Here is a 12,138-nt window from a genome sequence, read left to right on the forward strand (position 1 = left end):
GCTTACTTCTACACGATGAGCGCCCTCGGCCTGACCGACACGCAGCTGCCTTTGGACGACGTGAAGGATTTCGTATCGCGCTACTGCTCGACTCCTTGGGATCAGGTTGGGACGCGTTTACTCGCCGCGTTAGCGATAACCGTCCCGTCTGTCCTTCGGACCCGTACTGATGATGTCACTGCTTGGACAGGTTATCCAGCAACACCCGGGAAAACCTGAGAAGTATCTGTCCAAGTACTGTTTCTCTGCCACTTACATCCTCGGCTTGCTGACGGAAGGATATAAATTCACCGCGCAGACCTACCCCAACATACAATACGCCGGAAAGGTCAGTCCATTTCTCTGCTCTCTGGGCGGGGGGGGGGGGGACCTCGAGTGGCAATGATGCTTTTCTCTCCTCCAGATCAAAGGCAGTGACGCCGGATGGACGCTGGGCTACATGTTGAATCTGACCAACATGATTCCAGCCGAGGCTCCCGACAAACCCCCCCTGCCCTACGCCGGCTACGTCTCCGTGGTCACCATCATGGGAATAGTGATCTTCTTCCTCTTCATCCTGAGTATGAGGCCTCTGTGGCCCCAGTGCAACGGAGCACAGGTCGTTTAAACCTCTCTCAAGTACGTATTGGTGGTGGGAAGTTCACGCCGTCCGTCCCCGAATGGCGAGATGGACATTTGGCGCCCAGGAATTCTGCATTTCATGATATTTCCAAAGACTTTTCTGAAGGACAGCCTGCTTTCATTCAAAGCCACTTGTGTGTGTGTGTGTGTGTGTGTGTTTGTGCGACATGTGCCTCTACATCCGTCTGCATGTATGCGTTTGAATAACAATGTGACTACGACACTGTGGGAATAAATAACCAGAAGGCGCACGAGGTTTGACTCTCTTGTTGCGTGAACATCGACATGAATAGAAAAGGCTCGGTTCTAAAATGTTTAATGAAAGTTTGGCATAATTACACTTTATCCAAAAAGCAACAGTCCTCGTCTACCTTTGCATGCAAGATGCAAGTGCTGCCCTCCAGTGTCAGGACAGCGCAAGCGGCAATAGAACTCCAGTCATGCTTGTGTTGCTGGTTTTCATTTCCCTCAAACTAATTCAGATCAATAATCCCAGGCTGAATGAGCAGAAACGCCTCCCCGAAACCTTTTTAATGCAACCCGGACTCCCCGCCGGACGCAGCTCGGTCTTCCCACAATGTCCACAATGTAAACCGTCACACATCAAACGCAGGGAAGGAGCGGTTCTGTAGAAACACCTGTTCCTGGGCGAGTCCATCGGTCGATGCCTTTATTGAATGAAAGAACACAGACAATAATAGAGGGCAAGTACAAACGTGGGGCTGGACGAGTGCCTCGGGACACCACCGAGACTCGAACGCCCGTTGCTGAGGTTAACTCCTCCTCGCTGTTGGCCCGGAACGCCTTCCTGAAATCCTGGCTGCTTTCTGGCTTCCAAACAAGGGACATTTCTTATGCTAAAAGCTCCATAGATGTGCTAACGAGCTAAGCTAATGTGGGAACCCTTCTGTGCCTCTTTGGAACTCAGACAGGAAGTGGAACGTTGTGGGGCTTCCCTCCGTTTGGGACCAGGCCCTTCCTCTGTGCCACCGACCCGGCTCTTATCTGCAGGGAGCGGCGCAACAGGGCAGAACAAGAAAACAAACCCCACCCATATAGTCCCAAGGCGGTTCCCTCGGACGCCACAAGCACCGGCGGCGGGCAGAAAGAAATCCATCATTGACCAACTAATGGCTTGCATGTATTTATACACGTGGATGTACACAGGATGTACACATACGACACTAACGCCTTCAGTCAGCGGTCAAACCGGCGCCGCCTGAACGCCCACGCCCGTCATCGCAGGCCTCCATTAACAACGGCCTCCGACGCAGTGGCGTAGGACTTGGGCTTGCCATTCTGCCTCAGGGACGCCGCCTGCTGCGACACGGACTGGATGGTCGGCGGGCCGCCGTAGGTCGCGTGGTCCGTCAGATTGTCCGTTGTGTAGTCGTGGTCAATGATGTTGGCCGTCTCGCCGTCCGGCTCCCGAACGCTTTCACGGTAGAAGCTCTGTCTGAGGCGTTTGATCTGGGAGAGCTCGCAGCACGTCTCCAAGACAACCAGGACGCACACCAAGCCCAATATCAGGTAGACTGGGAGGACACACACACACACACACACACACGTGCACGCACAAGACGGGATGAGGAAACGAGCGCACCGGCACTGATTATGACCCTGAGATGACGACTGGCTCCGCCCTCACCTGTGACGGCGAGCCGGTAGAGGTGCGGGTGCGGGTTGTTCTTCCTGCTGTGGGTCGCTCCGGGGACGTAATCCCCCAATCCGATGGTTGTCAGGGAGATGAAGCAGAAATACAGAGACTCCACGAAGTTCCAGTCCTTCTCCAGGCTGGTGAAGATTCCCGCCGGGACGACGAGGAAGAGGAGGAAGACGACGGCGGCCAGGGAGACGGCGTGCGCCGCGGAGAGCTTGGCTTTGGGCAGGCCCCATCGGAGGTGGAGGTAGGACACGGGGCGTGACGTCACCAGGAGCATGAGCCGGTAAACCGTGACGGAGAGGAAGAAGAGGGTGATGGGGATGCCGAAGATGGCGTAGAACATGCAGAAGGCCTTCCCTTCGGACGAGAGGGGAACGGTGTGGCCGTATCCTGCGGAGAAAGCGCAACGAAGTCATGACGTCACGTGGAAACTCGCCAGTGACGTTAAAAAGGCGCTGCTGAGTTCACGGGCAATGAAATAATGGGAAAACCGAGCTTCCTCTGTGTCGTTCTCCGCCTCACATTTCACAAATAAACTTTTATCCGAGCGTATCTGACTAAAAGTCTCCCTCGAGGGTTTTAGTTCCGGTAGATTTTCATCGATATTAAACGCGATAAAGAGTTAAAGTTCCGCCACCTCACCGGAACTCACCTGTCGTCGTCAGCACGGTGCTGGCGAAGAACAGCGAGGACACGAAGTCCCAGTTGTACGTCGTGCTGTTGCGGATCACGGACACGCCGTAGTTGCTCGCCTCCAGCACGCGCGCCAGCAGCTCCTCCAGGTGCGCGTCGGACACGCAGGTGTTGTTCGCCAGGAAGTCGCGGCGCGCCGCCACCAGCTGGCGCCGCAGCTCGTTCTCGTACGGCAGCTCGATGGCGGAGAAGATCCTGGCACCGATCAGCAGGTAAACGACGTAGCCGACGACCAACGCGGCGAAATTCAGCGTCGTCCGGTGGCGATCCAGGAAACGCGCGCACCGTGCGTCCGCGCAGGCCCGCGCCATTCTCCGAGATGGACGCACCTGTTGAGTTCGGCTTTTTGTTCTGTCCTCTGTCCCGGCATCCTCTTCCTCATTCTTTACATCTCGGCTGCTACAACCGACGTCACTGGCTCGTCGGCCCGGGTAGGGTGCGTGTATGTGCGTGTGCGCGTGTGTGCGCCCACTCCTTCCCCCGACCGGTTTAACGGGATGAACGCGTGAGACTCGGGATCAGGTTGTCCTTGGAGAACCAGAGGACTTCCTGGAACATCCCAGAGCGGCAGGATCTAAAGACGATTAACTTCTAACAGGATATTTATTTATTCATCAGGTTCTGATTCTCCCGCTGGTTTAAAGTAAATATTTGCTCGGAATATTTGAACCTTTCCAGTTTATGTACTCAAAGGCATTAAAATGTGTTGTGCTATACTTCAAGTTCAATGAAACCGCGCTTTTAATTAAGTATAATTTTTGTAATGATTTATTTTGTGATTTCTTCCGTCAATAAATGTAATCGATACTTCCTCCATCCGCATTTGCAATAATTACTGTCAACGCTGAGGGGAGCTAGAGACCACGTTTCCATAATTCCTCCGTGTCCCTAGATAATAAAATAAAACAGCAGGGGGGGGGGGGAGTCTTTTACTGTTGATCTGCTCGGTGCTCCGGATCCACCTTACATATCTGGCAATAAATTATTATTTACAACCAGCAGCGATAGGAAGGCTTAAAGTCGTATACAGCCTGTAATCAATACTGTGGCATAAAAAGCTGATCGATGGATGATTGATGGCCTCGGCCTCGGTTTGGTGCATCCTCTGCCTTTTCCCCTGTGAGCCTCGGCTGCGTGAGGGTTCGGTGTCTGGAGGCTTGTTCAGTTATCTGCGGAGGGAAATGCAGAAAAACAGCAAGTAGAGCCGCCCCCCCGCCTGCACAGAACAGCAGTAGAGCCCCCCCCCCCCCCCCCGCCTGCACAGAACAGCAGTTCGTCCTCTTGTTTTGACTTAAACGCTGTTTGAGGACCGAATCTGTCAAAAACAAGCATCTAATATTCCACAAATTTAGCACATCGGTGTATTTCCCTCCATCGTCTCCTATTCGCTGCATCACAACGCCTTGCATTTATGCCTCCCGTAGCTCCGCCCTGCTGAGCTCCACCAATAGCACGATGGTCACGTCATTAGTCATCCGATGACATCACTGGAACCTCGCTGACTTACCTCTGCACTCGTATCTGAGGTCCGAGAAGAGGACGTGTTCCTGAGAGAAGACGAACAGACCCAGTCGGCCCCCGGCCAGCGCGTGGTCGTACACCGCCCCCGAGTCGGATAGGATCTCCCTGCCGTCGTACACCACCACCCTGCAACGGGAACGCCACACGGCTAGCGCGCGGATGCGGGAGGAACGACACGATAGGGCAACGGGCGTGACCTTTGCCTCCTTAGCGTGGTGCATGCTAACATTTAGCTTTAGAGGCTACTGTTGGCGTTCTCCGTTTCCTGTCCTACAATACGGAAAAAATGATTATTTTTAAATCAATTTGGGCTCTTGGGGCGAAAGATTTAAAAAAAAAAAAGACGGGTTAAATCTTCAAAATGTTAGCATTTGCTAAACTTGTAGCTTAAATTCCTAGCATGTTTATAAATACATGTAAAGCAGATGTCATTTCTTTGAGTTATAGCGAAGTTGAAGTCTTTAAATAAACACTTCAGCAAATGAGGTCTGAGGTCGGTGAGGTTTGCCGTTGATGCTTGAGCGTTCGTTCGTTCAGCGGCGCGGCCGTGACTCTCGTCTTTCAGGGCGACTTTCTTTACAACCGGCTTTTGGCACGCCTTCATTTAGCACATCGCTCGATGCCGCCTTTCTGGCTTTCTGAACATCAGTCCATTAGCGAGAGGTGTGCAGAAGGAGAAGGAGAGCCGGTCGAGGAGAAGGGAACGGAACCAAAGGGAGTAAATGTGTGTGTTAAGAAATGGCTGCCGGAGATGAAAGTATCCCAGGGTCCCACCGAAAACGGACCCTTGTGTGGCCGGTTAACTCGAGACGCACTTCAAACGGGCTCGTGAAGCGTCCGTTTTACCTGATGAACCCGGTCTTGGGTCTGTGGATGAGGTGCAGGCGGTAGGCGGTGTAATCCCTCCAGCCGATTCTGTTGGGGTCGTGCCACAAAGTTCGGACCTGAAAGAGACCGGCCCGATCAGAGGACGATTTGTTGAAGTAGAACTTCCTCCAAATGGCTTCACCGATCCGTGCCTGGTGCCTGGTGTTCCCGGTGTGCCACAGGGCGTTGCGGAGGTACTCCCCCGGGCCGGTGGTGGAGTTGACCACCTTGATGGAGACGCCCGCCGTGCCGAAAGCTCTGGTTGGCCGTTTCTCCCAGTATGCCTGCGACACCTGCGGGTAAAGAGAGACGGTTCAATCCAACTCCGCTTTCTGTTTGCACGCAGTCGAGGTTGGACGCCATCCGCGGAGGCGGGAGGGGGTTTCCTGTCCTCGCCTGTTTCCACATGACGACGTAGAAGCGGCGGCTGGATTGGTAGGCGAACACGATCCCCGCGTAGTCGTCGTCTCGGTCGGTATTCACGTAAAACGTCACGCTGAAGTCCACGGCGCTGAACCTGTCGTATCCTGTTCAGAGGAAGAGTTTTAGTTTCGCCGGCCGTCATTCTCTCGAGCATTCTGCGGTGGGTCTGACCCAAAGCGATGCCGGGGTCCGAGTTGGCCGTCTGCAGCAGCTCGGTGCCCTGGCTGCGGGTCACCCACAGAGGGTCCGACTGCGTGGTGCCGGCGGGGTCCAGCAGCACCACCTGGAACCTCCGGAAGTCCGTAGAACCGATGTCCTGGTTCATCGGGCAGGGATCCAGCGCGTCCGGAATGCTGTCGTTGTCGAAGTCGTCGAAGCAGGCGTCCCCGCTGCCGTCGCCTGCGAGAGGAACGAGGAGAGGGGACGCGAACGCGTGACTGAAGAGAAGGGACGAGGCGTGAACGCAGCAGGAAGGTCCAGCGCTACGGCGGCGTCTCGCCTCGGTAGCCGAACCGACCGTCCGAGTCCAACTGGTCCCTGTTGGACACCAGTCTGCAGTTGTCGCGGTCGTCGGGGATGCCGTCGTTATCGTCGTCGTGGTCGCAGGCGTCGCCCTTCCCGTCGTGGTCGTGGTCGGCCTGGTTGCTGTTGGCGACGTAGGGGCAGTTGTCCAGGGAGTTCTGGTGGCCGTCCTCGTCGACGTCGTCGTTGTCGTCGCACGTGTCCCCCACCAGGTCGCTGTCCGAGTCGAGCTGCGAACACAGAGACGCGCTTTTATACCGAGGAGGTCTCGGATCCGGATCCACGACTAAACTCGCGTGTTTCGGGAGGACCTGCAGTGGGTTGTGGAGGAGGGGGCAGTTGTCACACTGGTCCCCCACGCCGTCCAGGTCGGTGTCCCTCTGGTCGGTGTTGTAGATGAAGGGACAGTTGTCCCGGTCGTTCAGAACCTCTGCAGAGACGGACGCGGAGCGGATTCCTTCCGGGTGATGAACACGAGAGGAACGCGCCGACCGATCGGGAAGCGGGACTCCTACCGTCTCCGTCGTTGTCGACGCTGCAGGCGTCTCCTTCGCCGTTGTCGTCGGTGTCCGTCTGCAGCGGGTTGCTGTCGAACGGACAGTTATCGCAGCTGTCCCCGACGCCGTCTCTGTCCGAGTCGAACTGCACGGGGTTGTACACCAGCGGGCAGTTGTCCTACACCCAACACACACACACACACACACACACAGCAGATGAGTGCATTCGCCTGCTTCCGGTTATGATGTCATTAAAGTAGCCCCACCCTCTCGTCTATGATGTCATCGTTGTCGTCATCAGGATCGCAGGCGTCTCCGTGTCCATCCCTGTCGAGGTCTTCCTGCCCAGAGTTTGGCAACATGGGGCAATTATCCTGCAGGAAGTTGCAACGTCACATCGGTGACATCACAGTGAGCCAGAACACAGCCAGCCAATCAGGCGAGGCTTCTGATTCCCGCACCTTCTGGCAGTGGTAGGTCGCGTTCAGTTTGCAGGTTAATCCGTTGTTGGGCCAGCCGTCCAGGTCGGAGTCCTCGCCACACAGGAAGCCGTCGCCTGCGAACCCGACGCCGCACACGCACTTGAACAGAACCTCGGACGCCGGGCCCAGGTACACGCACTCGGCGAACCTGTGGCAGGTGTGCGTGTCGTCTTTGCAAGGATTGTAAGGCTCGCACACCTGCAACCACAGCGAGCGTTAGAAAACGCACGCCGTTCAATGTTGGAGCAGGAAATGATCGAGGAAGGACCCGTGCCTGCTTGTTCCGCCGGGCTTCCCGCAGCCCGAGTCCAAACGGCTGGGGGCCTTTGTAGCGAGGAGGGCAGGGCAGGCAGTGGAACCCCGGGTCGGTGTTCACACACTCCGTCACGCACACGCCTTCCACTTCACACTGCAGAGACGGAGAGGTTATCCTCCCTCAGGGCCCGCTATCCGATTGGATCACAGACAACGGCGCCGCTTCACACCCTCGCAGGAAGCCTCTGAGGGTAGCGAGACGCTTCCAGCACCGGGACCGGCCGGCCCGTTAACGGCTGAGCGCGGCTTCCCCCGTTTTTTACCTCATTCTCGTCTTCACAATGAGTTCCGTTGCCGTTTAAGCCCAACGGACACCACCCACATTCCCACGATCCGTCGCCATGCGGCGTGCAAAGCACTCCGGGAAAACACGGACGGGACTGCAAGCACATGTCTGCGGGAAAAAGACGTCCGCTTTTAGCGCTGTCGTGTCGGCTCGCTGTTTGTTGATGATGCGGGCGGGGTCAAAGGTCACCTGTAGGACACGGCTGCTTGTTGCAGGCTTCGTAGTCTGCGGCATCGCCGGCGCAAGGTTTCCCGCCATTCTCAGGGGCGGGGTTGGAACACTCCCGCTGACGACTCATGAGGCCGCCCCCGCACGTCTGTGAGCACCGTGACCATTCGGTCCAGCCGGTCCAGCCTCCTGGAACTAGAGGGGGCGTTATCTACCTGTCGGGCAGGTAGGCGTGGCATTTCAGCGTGGACTTGCGCCGGCGCTCGCCGACTCACCGGGGCAGACCGTGCTGTTGCAAGGGCGGGTCTCCATGGCGCCGCCGGCGCACCCTCTGCCCCCTATCTGTGCTGGGGGGTTGTTGCAGAGACGGATTTGCGTGACGTCACCGGCGCCACATGTGGTTGTGCACGGCGACCACGGCGACCAAAGGCCCCAGCTCCCATCGGGACGCCCTGGACAGGAAACGGTCCGCAGAACGCCGTGAAAAGCAGAACGGGTCCAGAACCGTCGCTGCCGCACGCTTCGTTCGCCGACCCCCCACCTCTGTGGCTGCACTTCGTCAGCACGCAGCTCCGGGTTTGGACCGACGGCCCGGCGCAGGACGGGGCGACGGCGTTGCAGGATCGGCCCCTCCGCTGCCCTCCACGGCCACAGGTTGCTGAACACTGAGTCCACTCGGTCCACGGGGACCAGCCGTCTTCATCGTCTTCACGCACGCACGCACGCACACACACACACACACACACACAACGATGTCGTGTTGTGAACACAATTTGTGAATCGGAACACTTTATTTTTTTTAAAGCCCGGACTCACTGAGACAGACGGGACAGCACCGTCCGTCGAGGAAGGAAGGACTGATGCAGGACACTGGAGGACAGGAAGCCTGCTGACACGCCACCTCTCCGTCCTACGAGGCGAGGAAGACTCAAACGAAGCTCCATTATCTGTGAGTGAGCTTTTATTCTTTACCACTTCCTGCTTCCTGTGTGTTTCCCCTCCTCCTTGATGAGTTACTTTTCGTCACCAGTTTGTTTTTAAACCTTCATAAACGTTCAAATCTCGTCGTATTCGGCTGCTCCCTTCATTTTTATTGACAAAGACTATTTTTAAGAAGAGAAACGAACTCCTGGGGAGAGGCTGAAGTCGGCACAATGAGAGACCAGCGGCTCAACAATAAATGAAGTATTTCCACGACTGCTTTTAGATGAACAGCTTGACATTTTGGAAAATATGCCTATTAGTTCTCTCGGCGAGAGCTGGAAGAGATCAATGCTTCCGTCATCCGGAGCCGCGAGCCAGCAGCGTAACCCTCCACCAAACCGCAACTGGCTGTTCCTACAGATCCGTCAGAACGAATATGACACCACGTGGACTCGAGAGGTTCTTAACCGTCTGAGCCGAGGCAGGTTCTGGCCTCCGCTTTCAACGCCGTGCGGGATCGTCTTTGTCTAAAGGCGAGAACGCTTGACCAAAAAAATAAAAAACCACTCATCGGCTATTTTCCCCCTGTGCAGACAGAAAGTCACTCTAACCTGCAAGACGAGACGAAGGGCTTGAGCGCTCGGCGTCTGTCGGCTCTAACATCCGTTCTTCTGTGTTTTACAAGCCTCCCTATGTCGTCTAACGCAATCCTAAAGTCTGGGAGACGACTAGACCGTCCAGCGGTGGACACGCCCTGACGCCTGCAGTCTTTGTCCCCGGTTACGGGTTTTAAAGCTCCGCTGCCTTGTCCATAGCCGGGTGTAAAGCCAAGGGACTCGACCGTGACAGGAACATCAGAGCGCAGCTCTGCAGGCTGATTCTTATCAAACCCGCCCGCTGACCTCCAACCGTCCAGGCGATGTCTCACCGTTTCTGGAAGACTTCAGGCGTGACTCGGAGGCTGCGTTGAAAATGTAAACTTTAAAAAAACGGGTGTAAATAACATCGGTTTGTGATCTCGGCGCTTCCGATTCATTTTGCGTTTGCTTTCGTGGACTTCGCCGACTTTTCCGTTGGCAGGACGGAAAGTAGATGATTGAATCTGCATTTCTGTACGATCTGTTCTTGCAACGCAGGGGAATTTCTTTAATTGGGGTCCGGAGCAGTTATCTATCCAAATAAATAAAGGAGCGCAAAGAAAGTTGGCCTGGGGTCTAAATCAGGACACGAGCGTTGGACTTTCGACAAAAAAACCGCTCAAGGCCACACACAAAAAAAAACTGATTGAACTGTCTAAGGCTTGCATCGACTCGGTTAGATGGTAATCTATCTATGACAGATGTTCCATCCAATCAGGGACGAGCGTGGGCGCCGGTCCAGGAAACACTTCACTGACCTGGCAAGTGCAGAAAGTGCAGCTGTCAACCTCCCAGTCGTCCCCTTGTTGGTAGATCCGTCCGTCCTGGACGCACCAGGCCACCCCGTTCGCGTCCGCACCGGGTTCGTCCAGATCGCCATGGCGACGGCCGCCGCCGTTGCTCAGCTCAGCCAGAGATATGTGCATCTCCTCATTTTCTCTAGACTTGAGGAAACAATCAAACGCACCTGGACGTTCACCACAAACCGCGACGCGGCAACGTGTCCCGTGGATTAAAAGATTCCACGCCGAGCTCTTCCCTTCAAACAGAAACGTTTTAATTTCCCCATTTCAAATTCCTTCCCGACGCCGCGTCGGAAACGAGCGCGCGCCGAACCCAACGCAGCAGCACGCCGGCGATGTGTTCGCATCTTACGACTCGCTCCATGCCTCCCAGCAGGTCGTTGGTGACGAGGCGCAGGCCGTGGATCTCGGCGCGCAGACCCACCAGATCCTCGCAGGAACGCCGGCAGACGTCTGACGATGCGTTGTCGGTCTTTACGGCGCCCGCGCCTGCGAGAGGAGCGTGCAAACACCTGCAAACATCTGCCTCTGTGACGCGGCTGCGTTTGTCTTGAACGCTGCGTATAAATACCTGCGTGGACAGCTGCAGCGTAGAGGAGCATCAAAAGCCAGGGGGGGCCTCTCTGTGGACTCATTTCTGTTCACACGTAAAGTAGACAGGCAGCCGCAGAGGAGATGAAAGGAGAAGATGAAGGTGAAGATGAAGATGGAGTTAACCTCTCCTACCTGTGCCCGCCTCACCGGTCTGCCTCGCTCCCCGATAAGAAAACGCGGCTGGAGACTCGTCCCCGCTGCTGCTCCACAGGAGCCCTGATGGAATGTCTCTCCTTTTCCTCCTCCCTTGGTTCCTCGTCTCCTCGTCTCCTCCCCACTCCGGGAGTCCGGCAAAGGCTTCCTCCGTCGGTGCCGAAGCGTCCAAAAGAAATAGAGGTGAGCGCTGAGTGAAGGTCCTGCAGACTGCTCTGTTGGTTCTGGTGTGCGTGTGTGTGTGTGTGTGTGTGTGTGTGTGTGTGCGGGGGGGGCAGGAGCAGGGCCATATATTACCCATCTGTCTGGCGATGAACCGGGTTGCACGTCTCCCAGCGAGAAACCCAGCTGGATGGAAGGAACTCTGCGTGTGTTGACATCTCCATGCAGGTTTCCCAGACACATCATTCGCACTCCTGGCTGTCCAAACTGAAACACACGCACACACACACAAAAACACACACACAAACACACACACGCACACACACAAAAACACACGCACACACAAAAACACACACACAAATTTAGTAGCTAATAAGTTTTCCGATTTCCTGGCAGCAAGAAAACTGGCATCACTTAGAGTCCCTGATGAAAATAAAAGGCTGTGTGTGTGTGTGTGTGTGTGTGTGTGTGTGTGTGTGTGTGTGCGCGTGTGTGCGCGCAGATGTTTGTGAGCCAAAGATGGACAACCTGAAACACAAAAACACTTCCACTGGGGGATCATCGCCTCTCCTCCATTTCTCTCTCTCTTTCCTCCCTCCCTGTCTCTCCTATCACTCTTCTCTCTCTCTCCTTCCTTTCCTAACCTATCCCCCCCTCCCCCCCCCCGCCTAGTATTCTATCACTTTTCTTCTTCTCCGTCTCTCGTCTTTCATCACTCTCCCTGTTTATCTATTCCCCACCGCTTCCCTCACTTCTTCTCGCTCACCCTCTCACCCCTCTCTCTCCCCCAGGTCAGAATCAACGAG

The 12,138-nt window shown here is 55.6% G+C and overlaps 3 protein-coding genes across 3 annotated transcripts; 1 reads left to right on the forward strand and 2 right to left on the reverse strand.

Moving 5' to 3' along the window:
- Window positions 1-15: 15 nt before the first annotated feature.
- On the forward strand, window positions 16-831 carry LOC137910378 (ectonucleoside triphosphate diphosphohydrolase 1-like). Its single transcript, XM_068754816.1, has 3 exons — window positions 16-105; window positions 191-328; window positions 404-831. Exons 1-3 carry the CDS (start codon window positions 16-18, stop codon window positions 605-607), a joined length of 432 nt encoding a protein of 143 aa, XP_068610917.1. The 3' UTR covers window positions 608-831.
- Window positions 832-927: 96 nt separating this feature from the next.
- Window positions 928-3,327, reverse strand: LOC137910123 (potassium channel subfamily K member 1-like). The gene is made up of 3 exons (XM_068754549.1): window positions 2,937-3,327; window positions 2,270-2,674; window positions 928-2,156 (listed from the first exon to the last, which is right to left on the reverse strand). Exons 1-3 carry the CDS (start codon window positions 3,286-3,288, stop codon window positions 1,858-1,860), a joined length of 1,056 nt encoding a protein of 351 aa, XP_068610650.1. The 5' UTR covers window positions 3,289-3,327; the 3' UTR covers window positions 928-1,857.
- An 811-nt stretch (window positions 3,328-4,138) lies between these two features.
- Window positions 4,139-11,058, reverse strand: LOC137910379 (thrombospondin-2-like). Its single transcript, XM_068754817.1, has 20 exons — window positions 10,995-11,058; window positions 10,776-10,912; window positions 10,379-10,564; window positions 8,875-8,968; window positions 8,600-8,764; window positions 8,334-8,510; window positions 8,080-8,253; window positions 7,868-7,998; window positions 7,564-7,698; window positions 7,269-7,487; window positions 7,074-7,181; window positions 6,826-6,985; window positions 6,622-6,740; window positions 6,306-6,540; window positions 5,960-6,187; window positions 5,762-5,892; window positions 5,518-5,658; window positions 5,345-5,442; window positions 4,485-4,624; window positions 4,139-4,146 (listed from the first exon to the last, which is right to left on the reverse strand). The coding sequence occupies exons 1-20, from the start codon at window positions 11,056-11,058 to the stop codon at window positions 4,139-4,141; spliced, it is 2,850 nt and encodes a 949-aa protein (XP_068610918.1).
- Between the last annotated feature and the right edge of the window lie 1,080 nt (window positions 11,059-12,138).

The sequence above is a fragment of the Brachionichthys hirsutus genome, chromosome 21 (genome assembly GCF_040956055.1).
Source record: "Brachionichthys hirsutus isolate HB-005 chromosome 21, CSIRO-AGI_Bhir_v1, whole genome shotgun sequence".
In the NCBI taxonomy this organism is placed as follows: Eukaryota; Metazoa; Chordata; class Actinopteri; order Lophiiformes; family Brachionichthyidae; genus Brachionichthys; species Brachionichthys hirsutus.